The sequence below is a fragment of the Podarcis tiliguerta genome (assembly GCF_965153285.1).
Source record: "Podarcis tiliguerta genome assembly, chromosome: 3".
Lineage (NCBI taxonomy): Eukaryota > Metazoa > Chordata > Lepidosauria > Squamata > Lacertidae > Podarcis > Podarcis tiliguerta.
Window position 1 is genome coordinate 86,356,537 of NC_139536.1, and position 24,031 is coordinate 86,380,567.

Genomic DNA, 24,031 nt, shown 5'->3' on the forward strand with positions numbered 1-24,031 from the left:
GTATACTTTATGCAATTAACTACACTCAGAAGTTTAGAGCTAGCCTTTCCCTATGGATCTGTGCTAAATCCAACCATGTTGAACTTCTGTTGTATAGCTTGTAGAGCTGCCTGGGCAACTTCTTAGACTCTACATAACAGAGCAGGGATAGGGAACCTCTATTGGCAATTTGTGGGTTAGCTCTGGCAGGGTGAGAGGACCACCCACCTGCCAAGCACATGCAATCATTAAGGTGTCACTTGACTGGCAGGTTCACTGTCCCCACTGACCTGTCATAATCCTTTGTGTAGGGTTCCCAAGCACCCTGCAGCCACTTGGGAACCACAGAGCAAGGGGTCAAACACAGGGCTGGAAAAGTGATTCTTCTTCCACCACCACCCCACCCCGAATCAGCTGGTGGGAAAGGGAGAAAGAAGCCTGTGTTTTCCAAGCATTTGGTTGTGAATGGGAGGAACCCACTTGTAACTGATGTTTGCAAAAAAACAAAACACCTTGGGGCTGCTTGCTTTGGCTGCATGCTCCTGCACTTGGAAGTCAAAACTGAACTGGATTTCATACATGCACACACTTATCAGATGAAAAGCAGGAGTTAAAATCCTGTTTTGCTGCAAGCACCAGCTCCCTCATGGGAATAGGCAAGTACGGCCAAAGTAAAATTGATATGTGCCCTCCCACCCATCAGCTGACATCACACATGATGCCAACTTATTTACAGGTGCTTATAGTTTGGGGAAAAACAGCCTCATGGGCCAAGTTGGACCTCTTGGTGGGCCAAGATTAGTCCTCGGGCCAGAGGTTCTCCACCCCTGTTGTAGAGCAAGATTCTGCCACCATTTTGTGTGGCAATCTTTTTTTTTTCCCAGCCCAAGAGTTCCATTCCTTTCTGGGTGATCTTCTGAGGGCCACATGTCAGTAGTGTGTGTGGCCAGAGGTAAAGGAGCAAAATAACACACAATCCCACATCCCTCCGAATCTTTTATTCTCCCTCTTGAAGACCCAAGAGGCATTATCAGAATTCAAAGACTCATTCCAGCTAAGCAAATATGCTTGTGGTCTGAGACAATTCTAGGGAAGCATGGGGCCTGGGGAGCATTCCAGGGGCCAGACACAGAACCCTAAAGGGTCACATTCGGCTCTGAAGCCTGAGCTCCCCCCGCCTTTGATCAACTGAATCCTAGCTTATGGTTTCAATGCTGCTTTTTACATGTTTGAAAAGTTCAGCTATTTTTATTCTGTTTTGACTTTGAAGAGGGGGCGCAGAGCACTGTGGGAACTTGCTTGAAAGGCAATTTTTAATAACTTTTTTAAAAAAAGATATTGTTAAAAATAGCATTCAACTGACAATTAACCAGGACTATAATGCTGCAGTTCATTAATTTGTGGTGTGTTATAATCGTTTTTGTTGTCTACAACCCAGAATTAGAGAGAGCGAGAGAGAGAGAGAGAGAGTGCATGCAATAGCCTAATGTCAACACACCCATCCTTGTTATATCTTGGGTTGTAAGCAGCAGAAATAAATTCCAGGTGGAAGTTTGTCTTCAAGGCAAGAGGTGGAGCTGGATGAGGAGTGACAGCCTCAGAGGATCGGTCAACGCTCCAGAGTTGCAGCCCAGATTTACCTATCAACCGATCGGCATTCTGTTGTAGGTAAGAAGTGCCAAGCAAGCCTTCTCTCGGGAGCAATTAACCTCAGGCTCTTCTATTTCCCCAAACACTGTTCTTCTAGTATCTCTCCTTCAGCTAATGGCTGCACAAGCATGAAATGTTAAGAGCCCAGACAAAAGGTAATGCCATTTCCAGCGTAACCATAGTATTTCCTCTTCAGCTGCCCGGCTGAAGTACAGCCAAAGACAAAAGATGCTCCTAAGGCAGCTCGTCAACAGAAAAGCTGAAAACATGACAAGCCTTATCATCCCATTGTTTTCCTACTACATAGGCATCGAGGATGAGGAACAAGTAAGCTAACTGCTCGAAGAGACAGCCAGGCAGCCCAAACCGTTCTCTAAAATTAGAAATTCTGTCAAGCATCTGGAGACGTAGGGGTTTTAATTTTACAGGGACCAGAGGATGAGAAACAAGAAAGCCAACACTTTGAAGAATTGGACTTGCTTAACATGGCATTGAATTAAATATGGAAAGTGTTAAATGCAGTGTGATACTGCAAGAAAAGTACCGTATTTTTTGCTCTATAAGACTCACTTTTTCCCTCCCAAAAAGGGGAAATGTGTGTGCGTCTTATGGAGCGAATGCAGGCTGCACAGCTATCCCAGAAGCCAGAACAGCAAGAGGGATTGCTGCTTTCGCTGCGCAGCGATCCCTCTTGCTGTTCTGGCTTCTGGGATTCAGAATATTTTTTTTCTTGTTTTCCTCCTCCAAAAACTAGGTGCGTCTTGTGGTCTGGTGCGTCTTATAGAGCACCGTATTCTAGAATACGGTAGTTCTTACACAAATGAAAGAGGACAGGCCCCTGCTTCAAGAACTTACACTGTAGAATTTGACTGTAGGGCATCCCATGTCAGAAATAAGCTTCAAATTCAAACTTAACCATAAACAGCTTAAAACCACAAAACCTTAAGACATCGACAGCAACCAAAACATACAAGATCCTCTATACATCTTACCTTTCCTGAAAGGCCTGAGCAATGAGATACACCTTCATCTGCACCTCCCCGTTGCCATAAGTGGATTTGTGGCTTCAGTTGCTTTTAGGGAAGCATCATCATTGTGCTGCCTTATGATTGGTGGGAGTCAGAGGTGTTGCCCTTGTAGTTGTGAGTGTCATTGTGTTCTGTGAACATAAGAATAGCCTGATAGATCAGGCCATTGGCCCATGTAGTCCAGCATCCTATTCTCACAGTAGCCAACCAGATGCCTGTGGGAATCCTGCAAGCAGAACATGAGTACAAGAGCACTCTCCTATGGTTTCCAGCAACTGGTACCTGGAGTGACTTTTCCCCCTTTGGTGCTTCAAGTATATACGATACCAATGGGAGTTTCACCAACACTGCAGTGTTGCAAGTGACCAACTAGCATAATAGGGCCAAGGACAATATGGGGACATCCCTAACTGAAGGATTGCAGTCCAAATTAATAGATTTTCTTAAGATGTGTGTATTTTATGCTAAAGGGTAAAAGGTAAAGGTAAAGGGTCTAGTCGTGACCGACTCTGGGGTTGCGGCGCTCATCTTGCTTTATTGGCTGAGGGAGCCGGCGTACAGCTTCCAGGTCATGTGGCGAGCATGACTAAGCCGCTTCTGGTGAACCAGAGCAGCGCACAGAAACGCCGTTTACCTTCCCGCCAGAGTGGTACCTATTTATCTACTTGCACTTTGACGTTCTTTCGAACTGCTAGGTTGGCAGGAGCAGGGACTGAGCAACGGGAGCTCACTCCGTCGCAGGGATTTGAACTGCCGACCTTCTGATCGGCAAGCCCTAGGCTCTGTGGTTTAACCCACAGCGCCACCCGCGTCCCAATTACGCTAAAGGGAAAGGGTAACTAAAAGGAGAATGATAAAGGACTCAGGCAAAGGGTACACAGAAGGGGGTTAATTCTATTAAGTTTGCCTACCAAATCCACACTTTCTGAAGCAATTTGTGAACACAGCCATCCTTCAGAATCCAAATTTAGCAATGCAGTTCTCCATCCGAATAATGTGCACACGAACACATTTAACTTGGGTAAAGTGTGTATAAAAAATGAACACATTAGTGAAAGCAACATACAAAACGTAGGAAAGGAAACCATTCTAACTAAACTTAAGAATGGAAACAGAAGAAACCAAAATTGGTGGATTTGGTCCTTCCTAATAGAAGATCACACATCCTTGTTTGGCTGAGCTTGACTACCAGCCCAAGTGAGCTGCAGTAGACTTTGGAGTTGCTGTACATGATGAGTCCTCTTACCGTAGTTCCTGTCCTTTCTGAGTGGCAGTAACAACTGCAGCTTAAACCAGGACTTCACCCAGCCTACCTATGTTGGGCCCAGCTAGAAGCGGATATGAGAACTGAAAAATAACAGCGGTATCAAAACGTAACAGGCCTAATGAGTTCTATAAATAAGCAAAATAAGCCAAATTTTGCATTAAGAAACGAAGAAAAATCAGTACAATATATTGTAAGAAAGTATTAGAAAGCACGTTAAAAGTAAGGTAATAATTATAAGTACATTCAAAATCATAAATGTCAACTATATCGGGAAATGATGGGAAGTCCACAATTATTTTATCATTTTATTTTATTTTGATATATGTTATTTTATTTTATATAATATTATTTGATTTTAGCTAAGCGGTATTTGAAGTTTAAATTAACATCTTATAGTAATTCAACTTAAGAATTTTTTTCTTTGTATTGTGTATGTGTGTATGTGTGAAGTTAAATTTGTAATGCTATTAATGAATTTCAAGAAAGGAGATGAAAGAAAAGAAAAGAAAAAGCTCTGGAGCAAATTCAGTTCTCCTTTTACACTCTCTGATTTTTTTATTAAACAATTTGTTCTGTCAAAATACACAGACACAGAAGTTGTCCCTCCACGAAGCTGAGAGGCGATGGAAGCCCATGATGTGAATGGATGTGAATGGATGTGAAGCTCTTCATTTTAATTATGGTGGCTATGACCAATCCACCCATTTAAGTGTAAATATATTTGGCATCACGCAGTTAAAACCTAGTTTCTTTTTCAAACAGCAGTCTTTGCTACTTCAGATCACAGCAAGACAGCTTTTGTATATTTCTACAAGCCATTCATAAGCTGTTATGAATTGCATGTAATGCTATCTAGCAGTTATCACCTAAAAACCGCAAGCAATGCATCCACTCATCTACATTTCAGAATCCGCTTTATTAAGAAAAATAGAGAAGGCAATAAGCTGCACGGTAACAGAGAGCCCAGGGAGGAGGTGGGAGGTTTAGCAACACAGAGGGCTTTGCTCACAGAAATGGAAATGCACCGTCGTTCGATCTTGCAAACGACGTTGCAGTTTTCTTTTCAAAACTGATGCACAAGCTGGATGCCTGACAATGTGTTTTCCTTTTTCTGTTTAAGGCAGCATTCAAGAGGCCTATGTACACCATGATGCCAGTTCCTGACCCTCAAAAGAGCTACTTCAAAATACAGAGATGGTAAAAAGTATACCAAATGGAAACAGATGCTTCTTAATCTTCAGCAAAGTAGTCATCGAGTCCCTCCAGTTCCATTTCCTCTGTTGTATTTACAGAAGAGGAAGTGGAGGTTTTATTTATACTTGTCTGGCTGCTGTGCTTTGGTTGGGAGTTTTCGGGCTGCCTTTGTTCTTTCTTGATATCCTTGATGCCACCGAGTAGCTGCTGACTCTCTGCAAAATACTGATTTGGGTGGTTCAAAGAAAACCCAGTATCATTGACCTGTGGAAAAAAGAAGGAAGAGGGAAAAACATGTTCTGTCACTGTACTTCACACACCCTTGAGTTGAAATGCACACTAAAAACTTCACTTTGTTCAAGCTTTGAGATAGCCAGCGTTGAGAGGAAAGCTATACATTAGTTCAGCCTCCGTGAAACATTGCTCGATAAAAGCTGCTAAGAGCCAAAACATGTTTTGATACTCAGTTTCCCTGTCTTGTTGCAACAGCAACCTAAGAGGACAGGTTTCTTTGTTGTTGTTTTTTAAGAGACAAATACACAGGCCACAATCCAAAAGGGCAATTGCATAATAAACTGCAGGTAGTGCTGAAGTTTCAGTTAGCTTTTTGGCAATGGGAACACAAACATTCACTCCAGATGTAAATAAACAAAACAAAACCAAGTATTTGCTCAGGTGAAGTAGCACACCAATGAAAGAAAAAGGAAAAGTCCTAACTGCACACTCACAGCACAAGCCTATGCATGTCTACTCAAAAGTAAGTCCCACTGGAATCAATGTGTCCTACTCTCAGGTAAGTGGATATAAGGTTGCAGAGTGGCACATCTAGAGAACGGCCTGTTAAGAGAACAACTGCTCTGAGCGTTAGGCTTGTATCTTCTTTCTACTCAATTGTATTTGAGAATGTCCAGGTTCAAATTCTACACTTCTGTGTGGGGAGACAAGTAAATCACTGATAGTTTTACAGATCAAAACAGAGAATTCTTACCAACAAGTCAAATGTGGAAGCCATTGCAAACATCAGAGCCACCAAAATCTCATGGAAATAAATCTATCTTCAGAACAGATTTTACACACACACAAAAACACACACGTTCAAACTATGATTAAATTAGCTATCATTAAAGGCAAGCCCTAGCTGTTTTATTCAGAGAAGGATACTTCTTCTGTGGAGAACATATTTTCAAAACTTTTTTTTTTAAATTTCACTGCATTTCCAAATAGCTTCCTTTGAAACCTCTTGGTGATTTAACAAGTAGCAATAAAAATAAACTTCTGTTTATAACATGCTGCATAAAGCATTAGTGCTAAGATATTAAGTAAAAGCTCTACTTTAAAGATGACGGGTGCTTGGGGGTTTTTTTGGGTGGGGGAATGAAGTTTGCTAACGTATCCTACATACTTTTCAAAAACATTTTGACCTTAATTCCTCTCGAAAGAAAAACCTGAAAAGGCATTTAGTTTTAAATGACTCCTTCCCCCTGCCCTACTCTAGCTGAGGTTGAAGGAGGGAGGGGGGGCCCCACATCATTTATCGTGCCCTGTAAAAAAAAAACACCCCAGCAAAGCTTGTAATCTAAACTGACATGAGGTAAAGGACACTGGATTTAAAAACAAGTCTATTTCATCTGCTCTGTATTTCATCTACTAAGGCCTCAAAGCTTTCCTCAGATTCTGTTCATTCTAAGCAGTGTCCTTCCGTAACACAAAGCCTGGGTTCCTTTTGGTGTCGTATTGTGTGGTTTTACTAAGGATCTGAAGCAATGGTGTTGAACCTGTGTGTTCTTGGGGTTTTAATCAAGAAGCTACAAAGTGGCAAGTGATAATGAGGCAAGCTGCTATTACGGGGAAAAAAAACACAACACAAAAAATACAAAGCCATATGGAATTATTTCAGATACTGTGTGCTGCCTTGCTATTTACACGCTTTCTCTCTCTCTATAATAACTTGCTCTTAACTAAATTTTGACCACCAAGAAATCAAAAAAGCAAATCAATCCTTTTGTCTATAAACATAAACAAGATGCATATTTCCTGGAAAAGGAAAGCCATTAGAAAGACAACAATAACCACAATATCAAACGCATTGGTCTTTGCAAAGCTACATTTGCAAGTGGCAGTTTCCTTTTAGCCAGGGATATAAGCATTGCCCATTTAAACGGAGCCGCTCTAATTATATTGCTTGCAACCAAATGAGCTTGACAGCTTAGTAAAAAAAAAAAAAAAAATGCTTCAGCACATCGGTTTTATTATCCTTATTAATAATATTGGCTCAGCCAAATCACTCATGATAGCAAAACATTTATAGCTATCAAAGCACAAAGAGCACATTTATTTAGATATAAAAAGGCGCCAGTTTATTAGTTAGGACAAAGAAATAATTGACACACAAACAAACAAAAACCTGAATGGGAACAATTCCAGCAGTTTGCCATAAGTAAGAATAACAATTCATTCCCTCCATTTGCCCCTATGAAAACTATGAATCTATTGGTCTCTGTGACTCACAGAGGGCACTAGAATTGCAATGCCACCAATATCTTTTCCTTAACCATGGATTAAGCTATAAATTTAATCACTTATATTTTGTGTTGGTTATATAATTGTTCTGTCTCCTTTTAAGAACACCATATTGTTATACCTGTAACAATACAAGTGATAACTTAAGTATTTTTCCTTACAGTCTGACTTTTGGGGCTCAATTTTAAGATTTTGGCACCAGAAAGTAATTTCATTATATTTAAATAAAACTTGAAGTTCAATGTGGCACCAACACTCCCAATTTCTCGATACATTTCTAAGTAAAATAATAATATGCAAGTAACAAAGAATATATTCTACATTAGAAAGCGTAACCTTGAATTTCAATGCTTTGCTCAGCATTCTTCTATATTTAAATTCATTTTTTCCTCTTACTTTATTCATAAATATTTTCATTCATCACCAGGGGAGACAGATGACTGATTGGTTTTTGTGGGACAGGGCAACAGAAAAGGCCATCAAATTCTGGCATCCAGTGGACAGGAAGATGTAGCAGCATGTTTAGAATGTCTTCCTTTTCAGTAAGACCAAAAATAGCAGGTCTAATCAGGCCCATGGGTTAGAGGTTCCCTACAACTGCTCTACGTAGATGAACTGACCATAGTTCAAATGCAAATGCAAAACCTACCAAGAAAGGCAGGAAACCTAAATCCAAAATGGCCACCAAAATGTTTGCTGACAAGGACAGCACTATTATCGAGATAGCAATTGGGTTGGGGGGGACTAACACTCTCTCTCTCTCTCTTTCTCTCTCTCTCTCACACACACACACACACACACCACCCTTTCATGGAGGACAAGGCTATTAGTGATTACAAGTCATGATGGCTATATGGTACCCTTCAGGTTCAGATACAGGAAGCCTCTGAATACCAGTTGCTATGGGAGGACGATTGCCATTATGCTCTGCTTGTGAGCTTCCTAAGCAGCAGCTTGTAAGCCACTGTGGAGAACAGGATGTAGGATTTTATAAATCTTTGGTATTGCCAGCAAGATGGAGAAGTTATTAGGTTTTTCACAATATGTTCTGCATCTTTAACATACAGAAATAAACTGATCATCTATGCTCGGAAACATATTCAAAGGCCCTTGACTCCGGGGCAGATGAAGACAGACAAACACGTGAAATCCCATTTTATAGTTTCTCCCAATTGATGGGAAAGGGGCAGAGAGAACTATCCAATCAAAAGCAGGGAAAAGGTGTGCAGGGTTTTCACCCCTTAGTTGGAGATGGGCCCTTGCTATTTGTCCTTCAAGAGAAATAGGAAGAGAGGTGCAAATTACAAATAACTCCCCTTGGTTATGGTCAGGCAAATTGGATAACACCACTATGGACTTTTGAGAGGAGGTGTATGACTTTTAAAATATGTAAAAAAATATGTAATATATAAACAGATATGGGTTTTTCCTTCAGTCTATGTGGAATAATGCAAGCCACTCTAAATATACAAGAGCTGGAATTAAGACATATGGATTGATGGTGTCTTTGGACAGAGGTGGAGTTTGGGTGCGGGGGGGAGGGGAGAAAGGTTTTCTGTTAGCAGTACATTTAATCAATCTTTGTGTACTGTTTTTTAATGCAACTTGGAACTGTGTCTTCTTCCATCAAGTGTTATCGCTTTATCTACATTTCGTTTGCTAGGACCAGTGAAACACCACTCCATAAATGTAAACAGTTTTGCTACAAAATAAAACAGCATAACCTCATAACATATTTGTTGATTATGTATGCACTAAACAGTTAGCAAATGCGGAGTGTCGATCCATACATGAAATGAAAGACATCTGCTAGATACTCATTAACTCAGCGTAATTAACAAGGATGGTGGCACGTGGTGAATGTGAACAGAATGTCTGAAGTTTCGCACAGGGTTTCTGCCACCAGTCTTTCCAATAATGAGACACATTATCGCCTGATAAATAAGCGCCACTTACGTCATGGGTCAGCTCAAAGTATTTCTGACAGGCCAACTGATAGTGCATGCCCTTCACCAGTTCCAAAATCTAGAAAAAGGAAAGTGATCAATATATTTAAAGGGTCTTTAAAACAGCTGAAATGTTCTGCAATGTGAACATATGACCTTTACAATTTATGGCAGGGTTTGACATAATACAAGAATCTGTAGTCTTATAAGATACAATGCTGCTGACATTTCCCTCCCACTTAGAATTGAAGTCAGATTATCCGTAGACAGAGAAGAGGTTCTGCCTTCACAACCAGAAATCAACAATTTTACTTCACAAATGACACAGAAAAATGAGGAACGATGTGTACTGTCAGAACATATTGCGCTGCAAAATCTCTTGCATTATTTCAAATAAGTATCTACCATTTGAGCAACTGAAATATGAACTAATCAAGTATGCGGTTATAATTTATTTTGGATAAAACTTGCTCAGACGTGTGCGACATAATACAACTGTGCTCCCAACTACAAATTGTGGTGGAAGTAATCCAGAAAAGAAGTGGCAGAAAGAACTACATTTCTACCCTCTCTAAGATCAGCTCTCAAAGTTAAGTTGTTTCTAGCAATGCTCCTCAGAACACGAAAGGGAAATCATCTGTTTTGAATTCCTATTAGAAACATCTCTCTATCTCTTGTAAATACAATTTGCTTTCCAATTCTACCTCTTGTAATCTCTTCTGTCCTGCATAAAACATTCATTCTTATCAGCAGAATGCAACGCCATTTGAAAATTTAAGTTGTCTGTCATTTTCCCCCTCTGCTGCTATATAATTAAACTGTATATTCCCTGCTTATCAAGCTCAGGAAACCGCTGGAACTGAGAGATAGCCTCAGCCGAGAGAAAATTCTTGAGAAATGCAAATTCACACTCCTTTTCAAAAGGCTGACCTTTCCATGTCAAGCACAGAAATAAACTCCGGCACAAATCCCTACTGCCCTCATTATTGGAGGCTGCCTTATAGTTATTGACAGATGTACAAATATTTGCTGAATATATCAAGCTACAATGCTGCCAAAGAAGTGCTTACTGGGTTTGTTTTGCTGCTACAAGTGCAACTGATTAAATGTCTGCCTTTCTTGTCACATCCTGTTACATATCTTGTGAAAAACAAATCAACTTGCCAGAAGAGGCTAAAGTCTGGCACCGTCTATGTGCTTTTGAAATGGAACAGATACTAAAATGTAATATATAAAAAACTTGGCTTTGCTAATTAAAAGTGTTAATGCTGCTTTGAATGATACTGAAATGGTACCCAGCAGCAGCACATTTTGTATCAGTGCATCAAGTTTATGTAGTACATTTGATGATGAAAAAAACTTATTTTGGCTAAAGGATGGATGGAACAGCACCTTTTGCTTTTTGTGAATATTGTATTAAAATAACACTGATCAATTCCAATAAAACTTGTAGAGTGTTGCATGCTTACATCAGTTACACCTGAGAAGAAAAACTGAGCAGGGATGCTGTCAAATAACTGAATCATTGAATGTACTGCCAAAGCTTCAAATATCTGTGACACAGCCTCTCTGTAAGTAAGCACAAGTGTCTGGAGGTCTAACATTAACACTACAGTCGTACCTTGGAAGTTGAATGGAATCCGTTCGGGAAGTCGGTTCGACTTCCAAAATGTTCAGAAACCAAAGTGCGGCCTCTGATTTGCTGCAGGAAGGTCCTGCAGCAAATTGGAAGCCCCATCGGACATTCGGCTTCCAAAAATAGTTCGCAAACCGTAACAGTCACTTCCAGGTTTGCGGCATTCGGGAGCCAAATGTTCAAGAACTAAGCTGTTCGAAAACCAAAGTACGACTGTACTTCTATTTTCAAAGCTGATATATGGGGACCATACCTTGTCAAAGTTTGGAATCTGAACAACCCTTCTTGTTGCCGCAGATACCCAGAAAAAGCCAGACCCCAAACCATCCCATTAGAGATGTACCTGTCTCGCCAGAGTGGTGCATGCTCTAGTTATCTCTCGCTTGGACTATTGCAATGCACTCTATGTGGGGCTACCTTTGAAGGTGACCCGGAAACTACATCCAGAATGCAGCAGCTAGACTGGTGACTGGGAGCAGCCGCCAAGACCACATAACACCAGTCTTGAAAGACATACACTGGTTCCCAGTACGTTTCCGAGCACAATTCAAAGTGTTGCTGCTGACCTTTAAAGCCCTAAATGGCCTCGGTCCAGTATACCTGAAGGAGTGTCTCCACCCCCATCGTTCTGCCCGGACACTGAGGGCCTTCTGGCAGTTCCCTCACTGCGAGAAGCCAAATTACAGGGAACCAGGCAGAGGGCCTTCTCGGTAGTGGCACCTATCCTGTGGAACGCCCTCCCACCAGATGTCAAAGAGAAAAACAACTACCAGATTTTAGAAGGCAGCCCTGTTTAGGGAAGCTTTTTAATGTTTAATAGACTATTGTATTTTAATATTCTGTTGGAAGCCACCCAGAGTGGCTGGGGAAACCCAGCCAGATGGGCAGGGTATAAACAATAAATTATTATTATTATTATTATTATTATTATTATTATTATTATTCAACAGGTGGCGATCAGTGCTTATCTTCTAGGAATGAAAGGTGCCGACACTCAGCATGAAGTTGTTATAGTAAGTGCCACACTTAAAACCTGTGGCAGATTCTACCATGAAATTGGAAACCTCTCTAGCCAAACAAAACTTTTGTGATTATTGGCTTAGCTATGCAACAACCCTGAATCCCACCAAGGTTCATGTGCTTTTCATAATTAACACTGGGCAGCAATGCTTTGAAATGTACCTAATCCCATGGTCCAATTTTGTTGCAATGGCAGCTATGATTCTGGGAATCCCCAGGTGTAGGAAGTGTGGTGACAGATATTCACACTGCAGGGTGGAACAAACTGGTCCTCAATCCTCCAAAAAAGATTTGACAGCTGACCTGTTAAATGTTGCCTTCCCAGCACTGCCGAGGAGAATACATTTTATTTAATCACTGCATGATGCACTCTAGCACAAGGAAACTGTCGGTACCCAAGCAAATATAAAACCACTTTTAATTTGTGGCCAAATGAAGATAATGCTATAAATCCCACCCCCCCCCATCCCTTTACTTTCTGAAGCATTGCGTATTATTTCTCTTGTAGCAAAGGAAGCCAAAGCTTCTGTACCTTTAACAACTGCTGAGAAATTTGGCAAGTGAAGGAAGTCAAGGAAGGAGAAAAGATACACGTACTAAAATTGTCTCTTCTAAAAAGCTAACAGAAGTGCTGGAACCCTCACCTTTCCATTACTTGAGAGACTATTAAACAATTCCTTAGCAGTATAACTCAAAAGATATTGAGATCAGATGATGGGGCACTGCTGTCACACACAAGCTTAAAATAGTTAATTGGCTTCACCTTCCTAATCACTGATATTTTTAGGTACGCAAGGTCAGTTTGAAGCCATTTTCAAATAAAATAGTTACTTCTGTTCTGAAAAGACTCAATCTTTCCAGCAAAGAATTTGTTGCATTTTATCTATTTCTAACCTTCATTTTTATTTCAAAGGTGACTTAAAATGTGATTGAGGTGCAGCTACTGGAACATGCTTTGCAATATTCCTCTAGTTCCAGGCCAATTCCGCAACACCTCAGCTTGTTCTCTTAGGGCTTTGCAAAAACCTTCATTTATTTGCTTATGTGAAGCAAACCCTTTCTTTGTGCATTTTATTTCTAACATTTAACATGAAAAATCTACAGGAGCTCCACTTTTGATAGCCTATAGGGATTCAACTCATTTTTTTTCGAAAAACCCCCACCCCAAAATAGACTCATTTTTGGCCAGCATGGGGCTGAACAGAATTTATACATGCCTGCCTTCACACTCCTAAGGTACCTTAAAGGGAATAGAAGTTTTGGAGCTTAGTTTTGGAGCAAGTGTTGTGAAATACTACATTACTCCATAGTCAAAGAACCTAAAATAGCTCTCCTGCAAATAAACCTGTAACCTTACCCAACCCCCAAAGATCTGCTTTTCAAGCTCCTTCTGGCAGCAAGAATCATGAAGTCAATGAAATGTAAAGAAAGTATCATAGCTTTTTATAGGGACTGAATTAATAAAGTATGAGTAATTATATTTACTTAGAAACCTCAATGTGTTCAATCAGACTTACTTCCTATAAGGTAGGCATAGGCAAACTCGGCCCTCCATGTTTTGGGACTACAACTCCCATCATCCCTGACCACTGGTCCTGTTAGCTAGGTATGATGGGAGTTGTAGTCCCAAAACATCTGGAGGGCTGAGTTTGCCTATGCCTGTTATAAGGCACTTTTAGGAGGCCCATAACCAGCATTAGTTAACACAGAATTGTTATGCCTGTTGAGAGTCTAAGTATGCACGCTTGCTTTGCATCGCACACTCAGTACTTGCACATATTATATGTACAATTTATATTTATATTACAAATATTATATTATATTTACAATACTTGTATATATTATACATAAATATATTACTTATATGCAATATGCACATATTACATATTATCAAGTTGGTATACAATAAGCTTGTCATGTATAAATATTTTTTATAAAGACATATAGAGAAAACGAACAAGGAGACTTGCTGACAGGTACAGAACTTTCTTTTTTGCAGAAAGAATGCTGCAAAAAAGAGTCAATCAGTAATTCAAAGCAATAGTAGCAGAGAAATATGAGTCAACATTATTTTTTTGAGGTATGTTGAAGCAAGGCGACCTATATTTCAATGTATGGGAATTCAATGTAGAACTATGACAATTGTTCTGTCAGCACAAGCACCAAACCTGTATTTAGGGGGCAAGCCCTGTTACATTAGCGATTAGCAGGACTAATTAGCTGAATCTATGAGTGCAGCTTTATTGTGCTTAGTTTAGGGGGCTGTACTTTTTTCTGATGTTTTAGGGTTACCTTGAAGAAGAAGTTTCAGCTAACCTAATTGGGTTAATTTGGAAGGGAAGAAATTTGAAGGTTTTCTACAGAATATGTACAAGATTATTCTAGCATTTCATTAGCAGCTGTTAATGCCAACCACCGTAGTTAATGACTTGAACCACCCAAAAGAACTAGATATACACCAACACTGGAGATTTTTATTTGACTACTAGAAATTATCTTATCTCGAACTACAACTGTTGCTTACTGTGATGAAACTTGGCCTACAATGTGGAATCTCAGTAAAATACTTGTCAAGCCAAATTGTCTATATCCTGGAGAAACCTAGCATGAAAATGGGCGGGATGCAAGCAAATTGCTATCACTGCCAGTGTGAGAGAACTTAAAACATTTAAACGTCTTAAATGTTTCATGCTGAAATGCTTTCCTGACAAATTGTGGCACTTGGCATTAAGTCAAAAGACAAACAGGCCACCCACTCACTTTAAAGCAATTTGCATCTCTTATATGCAACTACTGTGTAAAAAGAACGAGAAATTATTAGTTTATAAGCTAAAGCTGCAAAGGAACATGAGCTTCATCACTTTATCCCCAGGAACATTTACATACTTGGGAACAGATCTGAAAAGTAACCCACCCCAACGATCATGCCTAGATTCAGTTCTTCCAGCCACCATGGGCTGTGGCCAAGATCCTCAGAGGAAGTGAAGGTAGCAGCCAAGCATCTCTCCATCACACCCTCATCTATCTTCAGCTCAGGATTCACTCCTTAGAAGCATTCTGTTTGTTTTGCATTTTAAATTGCTGTTTGCATTGGGATCTGAAGTACTGACAGCTGCTTATAGGAGCCAAGATTTTTGGCTGAAAAGCAGCTATACGATATAATAAACAAAAGGCATATCAAAGTTAGCTCACAAAACTATGAACATATTCAACAGGGGAATCCCTGACCCTAATTTCCTACTGTACAGAATTGAATAGTTAAAGCGAAGTATTTCCTCTGGATGAAAGCAGCTGGTCCAGAGATTAATGCAAAGTTTTGGGGCACAAAATCCAAAGAGTCAGATTTTCCCGCACTGTGATATCAGCATTTTGCTTCTAATACGTACAGAAGCAATATACTTTAGGAAAGGTTGCAGCAGTTGTGAGAATCAGAACACCCTGATGGCAAGCATTATAGATGTATACTGATAAATCTCACAGCCTTCTGGGTTTGCATGACTGGGTGCTACTGGAAATTAGATCAACACCGCAATTTTAAAATGAAACAAGAGCTCCTTGAATTAAGCATGGTTTAGGGCAGTGGTTTTCGACCAGTGTGTCGTGATGGTCAGGGGTGCCACAGGCAACACTGGCCTCTGTCCTTCTTTCCTTCCCTCCCTCCTCTGATGCCCTCTTGTGTCTCTACCTCCCAAAGGCTTGCACGGCTGTAAGAAGCAATAGCAGTAATGGTCCCGCTCTATTCCGCCTTGGTCAGACCACAACTGGAGTACTGCATACAGTTCTGGGTGCCACAATTTAAGATGGATATTGACAAGCTGGAACGTGTGCAAAAGAGGCCAACCAAGATGATCAAGGGTCTGGAAACCAAGCCCCGTGAGGAACAGTTGAGGAAGTTTGGTATGTTTAGCCTGATAAATAGGAGACTAAGAGGAGATATGCTATCCATCTTCAAATAACTAAAGAGCTGTCATTACATGGAGAATGTAGCAAACTTGTTTTCTCCTGCTCCGTAAGCTAATAAAATAAAATAATAATAATAATAATAATAATAATAATAATAATAATAATTTATGTATACCCCACCCATCTGGCTGCTCTGGGCAGCTTACAGCACATAAAAATGCTAGTAACCGAACCAACGGATACAACTTACAAGAAAGGAGATTCCGACTAAACATCAGGAAGTACTTTCTGACAATAAGAGTTGTCTGACAGGGAAATGGACTCCCTCAGAAGGTGGTGGAACCTCCTTCCTTGGAAGTTTTTAAGCAGAGGTTGGATGGCCATCTGTCATGGATGCTTTAGTTGAGATTCCTGCATTGCAGGGGGTTGGACTAGATGATCCTTAGGATCAATTCCAACTCTACGATTCTATGGTTCTATGGTTCTAAGCTGCAGTAAACCAGACTGCTCAACGTCCTTGATAAAATACAAGGGGGGGGGGTGGACTACAGTAATGAAAAACAAAACTATCAATCTGCTTGTCAGCATTGTGAAAAGAACACTTTGGTTGTGGGGGAGAACATCACTGAAGCAAATACTACAACCTGATTTAAAAGGCATTTTGCATGCATTGTCAGTCACATATTATACATCAGTATTAAACTAAACTGAAAGGAAATACCTGGTGCCACATTGCTGCTGTAACTGAAGAAAATATTCCCTACCTGAGCAATCCCAGAGGGAGGGATTTTATATGACTGCAGCTTCTGCTTCAGCAGCTCAGGATCACTGTGACGGAATGGGCACCCTAACAACAAAGAAGAGAGGCAAGCACACAAACAAGACTATTTACTCAGAAGTTAGTACAACAGCACACTTGAGAGGCTGGCTAAGCAGTCCTTAATTGTCTAGCAGCAGCTTATTAATACAAAAGCTAATTGCCCATGTGTGCAATAGCTTTACACTTCTTCCAAACGGCTAGTTCACTGTATGGTATCATAGCACTAATAGGCACAAAAGTTATATAATGTGTTACAGAAAAGTAGGCCAAGATTCTTATTCACTTGAACAGAAAACTGCTTTAATTAGGTTCCACACTAAATGAGTTTGAAAATTCACCCAAATATTATAGTATAGCTATAATACAAAGAGAAAAAGCTGCAGGAGTTTAGCTGTAACAATTAATTTAAAAAAAAAACCCACAGATAACATGTGAGCTATATTATTAAACAGCATGAGAACGTCAACTTGAGGGTCAATTGGGGGGGGGCAGGGAGGGAGAGAAATGCTGCTTACGAAATTAATTATGCTGTAGTGTTTGCATCTAAGTGTATTTTATTTCATTGATTTCACTGGGCCTAACTACAGTGGTTTAATACCCAAGTATTGTAGCTTAGCTAGTATACGAAATAACAGCCACAGTTAAATTACTGGTGGTTAAATCACCAGGTACATTTTAAGTAAATGCATAATCATTAGTGTGTAAAGAGATCAAACTCCTATTATATGTCCTCATTTTTATTGCATGTCCTTAGTTTTTCAAAAGAATTGTCTCCTGAACAATGCAGTACTCTGCCTGGAGGTGTCCAAGCTGCGCATTCCAACATAAATGGCATTGCAGAATATGCATTGCAATTAAGATGGAGCTAGGGAATTGTTTATTTACCTTCTTTACCACACAGAAAGTGCGCTCTCTCTCTCTCACACACACACACACCTTCACTTTAACACAATTAACAAGGAACCTTCCACACAGAAGATCCATACTTTAGGGTATTGGACTTAATTGACTGGGAAGAATTGGAGGTGAGAGTAAACAAGTTTCCATAATTGGCTGGTGAATTCTCTTGGAGCAGATTCCCCACCAGCCACTGTCCAGGAGTGGGGAAGGGGGGGATGTCTCTTAATTTGACCTTGTCTACCAATTTTAAGGTCCCATTCCTCCAAAAGAGTCCCAGAGACCTTTGTGTGTGCAGAGACTGGGGGCAACATTATTATTTTTAAATGAAACCAAAGGTTTCTGTGGAACATTACTTTGCTGTTACATTACTTTTGATTCCTGCTTAAGAGGGAAAGCTGAATATGTGTAAAGAAACCTGCTTCAATGCCAAGTAACTTTTAGGCAAGTCATAGAAATATGCTGCTTACCCAATTAGTGTTTTATTCTAGGGAGATCACAAGATTAGAAATATTTCATACTATCCCAGAGAGTGTTAAGCTATTAGAAAAAGCCTATAATTTATTACTGTTTTAGAGCAAAGCAAGAGCACTGATTGCAAGCAAAGCAAAAGCACTGAGGAACTTTGTTGTTTGTCGAGAGACATGTTTTTTTTGGGGGGGGGGGCTGGGGAATAGAAAAGCAGCAGCAGAAGCAAGAAGAGAAATAAAAAACTAAACAGCTTGGTGGATTTCATGTTGAAACCCTGCTGAATGAATCTCTCTTGCTTGACCTAGTTCTGTAATAAGACAAATCACCAGAAGAGTAACCGCACACTAGGCTTGACAGTGATGACTGCCATAAGCCACAGAAAACTAGCTTCTGCCAGTAATACAGCCAGCCAATCAGCTGGCTTCCAAAGCAGTTTGGGTTCCCATGCATTGTGAACATGTCAGGTGCAAGCACTTACCGTGATAATCCCCTTGGCCTGGTGGGTTGGACATTATAATTTTCATGCAGCTGAATGGAGTATAGTCAGTTCTCTTGCCTTCTTTTCCATAGGAATGTCGGATGCTGTAAGCATATCCTTTGTCAAACTAAACAGAAATAAAAATTGGGTGGTGTCAAGAGATTTCAGCTACTACAAAGGATGAAACAATGGGATTTTGAGTGGTTGTATTTGATTATATCTCCTTGCTAAGCAATTTTAAAGTTAAAATTGAAACGATGTTATCAGCCAGCCATGTTGTAGCAGTTACAGAAGACTCTTTTCATGGCACGATGGGACTTGGAAATGATTTCTGAGTATGGCAAGTTGGTCCTGCAGATTTATTCCTCAATTTTCTACAATAATTACCTCTTCTGCTGGGCTTATTAAAAATAATCAAATTAATCAAAGCTAAACTGACAGCCAATTTGAGAACAAGCTTTTAAAACATTGTAACTCTTACTCACAAACTGTGAGTTTTTAAAGTCTAAGCTCAGGGCAATCCAGAAGGACCGCTGTACCAAAATGACTGTTGCAACGGAGAGGCAGGTATGAACTCCAACCTAAAAGTGCACAAATATTTTAATGCAAAGCAAACAAATAATTGTTGAGCAATGGTGGGCTATGGGATAATCAATGTAAGTCTGCATTAGTCACACTGAACAAGAAAACAGGTCAGAAGATTGGTGCTTTTTAAAAAACAAAAAAGCATATGCCATAGACATGATTGACTCCTGTCACATCCACATCAAAAGCCAATCACAGGAGAGATCGGGTAAAGGACCACATAGCCTATTTTTAGCAGCTAGTGTTAGACATTTTGGACACCTTCTGCTTGCCACTAGAGATAGGAGAGGAATTTGGTTTGATTAGCATCTTAATGCAAAGCTACCCAATTAACACTCCCAGCAACAATGCATGAACCAAAAGGATATTATCCTTCAATAATTAAGCACATGCCACTAACAATCCAATTCTGAAAGTAAAATAAATCCCCACTGCCTCTCCTAAAAATATAAAGAAAGGGTTTTGCCATCTTGTTCAACTCTCATTATTCTTTCCTACCAGCACAACAGTTCAGTCCAAGGAATAGGGAACTGGCCCTTCAAGGATCAGATTGGCTGCTACGTCAATCATGCAGTTAATGAACCTGTCTATCAAACTGACAGACAGGACATCTCAAAATACTAACAGCCCATGACACAAACCAGCTACTCAAACCTTGCTACACCAGCACCTATTTTTCGACTGCATTTCCATGATACAGAGGTTTTACATGAGGCAGAAGATGGAGTGTTCTAAAGAACTTTGCTTTATTCTATAGTTAACTAAGAGGTGAAAATGGTGCAATGGCTTTTATATTTAATGGCATATTTTACAATACATGTTCTTTCTCTAAGCAAAACAGTGGGAGAATAGAGTGAACAAATCACGCAGAATTTTCTAAAAATCATGGCACTTGCATTAAAATACTTTGTAGACTGCCTCACAGCCTAGTTCTTACAGAGAGCAACTATTCAAATTTTGGAAATGAAAATTATACCTCTCAAGCAATTAATCAACAGAACAGTGGTGCCTCTCACTACCTTAAATCAGATGAATATCAGATACACATGGCAGAAAATTCAAATTAATTCTGATGGAAATGCTTTATTGCTTTAAATGGCAGTTTCCACAGTGTGCATTCAAACACACATTCGGATACATGCAATGTTTGTGACGAACTATTCAGAAGGGAACATACAGCAGTGTGCTTTGTTATGTAAGACAAGGAAAACTGATATTTTCATAACAGACACTTTTTCTTTAAAGTAATTGAACTCAGGCTACAATGACACAATTATAAGCTTGCAAAACAGGCATTAATAAAAATTACAATGGAATCTATGTAATATTTCAGATATCTAGTAGCAATAAAAGTTGGCATTCTAGATTAAGGGTATGAAAATGTTACATTTCAGGAAATACATAACATTATGAATAACTTTTGACACACATTTGTGCTTGAATCAAATCTGATATTTTCTGGAAATACTTTAAGTTTGCAAAAGTGCGAGTTCAAGACTGGACAAGAGGCTGACAGACTAATTAGCCAAACATCTTGAAAAGGATAAGACTCCAATGGAATGATAAAGAGTATTAAGGGCAGAGTCAAATGGATATATCAATGTAGGCTGACATCTCAAAATGAAATACAAAGAAAAAACAAGGAAGTTTCCTATCTTGCTCTTTGGTACTTTGAAACCAACAGTTAAAGCAGAAAAAGAAAGACTGCAGTCTGTATTAATTTTAGCACAACTAAATTTTGTAACAAATGACTTGCACCTGAGAGAAAACCCTGCATTTCATTTATTTGAAGTTACATACCTCAATAAGGCATTTAAATAATCCAGTATTTTCATATTCTACAGAAGTGTATTGTGCTGACATCATATAATTGCCTGGGGGAACTAAGCTTTATTCAAAACTGTGTTCCGCCAAGACCATTAAGTTCACCAAGTGATAGGACATCTTAGAAACACAACATAAAATCTGATCTGCCACTATTCCTCTAGTTTACTTAACCTTGGTGTGCACCAACGAGCTGATAACTAATTTAAGACCTGAGAAAAAAAAGAAATTTCAGAGGGAAATGCAGAGAGGCATGATTTAGTTTAATATGCATCTACATTAGCTACAGGGCATAATTAAAAGTACATCACTTCTTTAAATCTACATAATTATATCCCAAAGACATTCTCATTAGTATCTTCTACTTTGCAGCTAAACCAGAAGAGGCCTCAGGTCTGCAAGGTCAGACTTCTTTATTTTAAATGTAATAATATAATGTTGAAAATAAAACGGCTGATGCAAAGTGGTGAGGCTGGCCTTTATCATCTATGCATTATTATTGTGAACACAAGAATTCCCAGACATCCATAAAAAAATAATCAAGTAGCCGAAATCTGGTTTTTAAAAAAGCTGAAATCAATCACTGATTAATGATCAGGGCTAATTCTGAATAGATGAAGCAAACTGACTAGCTTTATTAATTTATGCATTGTTTCATGGTAATAGAACTGCAATATTTATTCAAAATAATTTTCTTTAACCAGTAACTTGGCTCTTAATTCCGTTAACAGATGGATGTTCTAGTTCCAACAGTACAAAACAATCCTTCATATTAATTACTGCATCGTCCTGAGAGTAAGTATGCAATACAAAGACAAAGGGAGGTGTCTTTTGAGTCAAATGCCTACAGACTAAAAACTGTTATGACCAATTCCACAATCTGCGGTATGGTCTAAAGGCTCTTAATGTGAAACATGATTAGAGCTACACTCACTTGACCTAGTCCCTGGTATCTGGAATCAAGGGAAATAACCTCCACTTACTAAGCTTGCTCCCAGAGTTAATTGAAAGCTTCTACCAAACTGAAAGCTATGTTGTAATAGGAAGCCTTTTTGAACAGGGGTGGATCACTTGTCTTGCGGACTGCATGACCCTCGGGGTATTTATGAATGGTTGAAGCAGAAAAGTGGCACGGCGAATGAGGAACACTTATTCCGCACCATCAAAATTCTTTCCCGAAGCTGGAAAATATTTATCAAAAACCTTGGTATAGAATATGCCAAAAATAAAATACAACAAACAATATTTCTACTTAAACTAATGTATATAATCAGAGGCAACCATTTCATTTTAACAACTGACCTATCTGAAACATAATTTAATCAAACCGATGATTTAATCAAACACATGACTTGCTAGACTCTTGGCGACTTGTGCAAAGAGGAACGATCTGTTCCAGCGCAATTTAAATACTAATTGCCATTCTAGGGTATTGTGGATTATTCTTCTTCTTTCCACAAATTTCACAGTAATAAAAATTAGCACTTTGGATATGCAGTACATTTAAAAGCTTAAGGAGAAAGAAAGCAGCTTTATATAAGGTGCCCCAAATTTCAGGGGTGGTGGTGGCAGGGGAAGGTTTGGTGAGTAGAGGGACTGACCACCACCTGGGGCGGAGGCCTAGCTGTTTGGTCCCTGCTTCCAGTTTCAAACCTCCCATTCTTTCGGAAGTCTCTTAGAAGCCAATCCCGCACCTGGTGTTGGCCAAAGAGACAAACTGATGAAGCTGCTGGTTTATTGACCACTCTGCTGACCAGCAACATCCCTGGCCAAGCTGGCTGGAGTGGTGTTGGAGAACAGCACTATTATAGGCACCGCGTAACGCTCATTCTGCGTTGTTTTCTAAGCATGGCAGCATTTAAACTTTGGAAGTCCCTGTCTATTTTTGGCACCGGCTTAAAGCATGCCTTTAGGAGGCACTGGAAATGTAAAAGAAAAACCGGTGCACATTGGCATGCAGTTGCTACTGCACCACAATATAGCATTTGTGTAGAAGACCTCCTTCTATGCCTTTCTGGCATTAGCATCAAGGCTCAGAGAAACGGCAAGATGACCTGTTCTCTTATCCCATGGCTTCTACATATACTTGGAAGCCTTTTGCAAAGGACTTTGAATGCCTGTCGGATTTCCCCTGTTTTACATGCTTCTCAGCACTCTCAAGAACTCCAAAGAATCTGCCCTTCTTGGTGGCAAATTGTTGTTCTGCAAAACTTTTTATTCAGTACAGTAGTCCTTTAGGGACTACTGGTATCTGTGCAGGGGCCTCAGGACTGTGAAAGTCAGCTCTGACCACTCCAACCTGGCTTTCCCACGCAACTTGGGAATGACAGGGCCTGCTTGCATGGTTCTACACCCCTTTCCAAGCACACATTTTATAATGCCCAAAGTGGGTATGTAAGTTTAAACAGACTTTCTACCCAATTACGAAGCACAGACAGGCCTATATGGCCTTTCCTCCCTCCCTGGGGTCCCCATCAATCCCTCTTTTAAAATTAGTGTTATGTTGGCTACCTTTCAGTTGGTAAGGAGACAGAACAAGGACTTCATTCAACCATCCTCTAAACAGAAATGGATCAGTAGTTTGGAAAATATTAAGGTTAAGCACTGGAGGACAATGTATGGAAATATTTGTAGTGGAACTTGGTCCTTTTATTGATTTTGAAAGCAAATATTGATATCACTATATATAAGTGTTTATCAATATTGTAAGTAAGTTTTCTGACTTCCTTCTGTGATTTCTGCAAACAACAAAGTTAGGCAATATAAATTTATGCTGAGAGCAGAATTGAGATGTATATCCGCTGTGAGGAAAG

At 39.7% G+C, this 24,031-nt stretch overlaps 1 protein-coding gene across 1 annotated transcript in view; it reads right to left on the reverse strand.

Moving 5' to 3' along the window:
- Nucleotides 1-4,448: 4,448 nt before the first annotated feature.
- Nucleotides 4,449-24,031, reverse strand: part of PRIM2 (DNA primase subunit 2) — a gene marked incomplete at its 5' end in the record, with an annotated part of 63,478 nt that continues 43,895 nt past the window's right edge. The window contains 4 exon segments of the mRNA XM_083431646.1: nucleotides 4,449-5,382; nucleotides 9,595-9,663; nucleotides 16,908-16,990; nucleotides 18,810-18,936. Of these exon segments, the coding sequence (XP_083287772.1) occupies nucleotides 5,155-5,382; nucleotides 9,595-9,663; nucleotides 16,908-16,990; nucleotides 18,810-18,936 (507 nt within the window). The 3' untranslated portion in view covers nucleotides 4,449-5,154.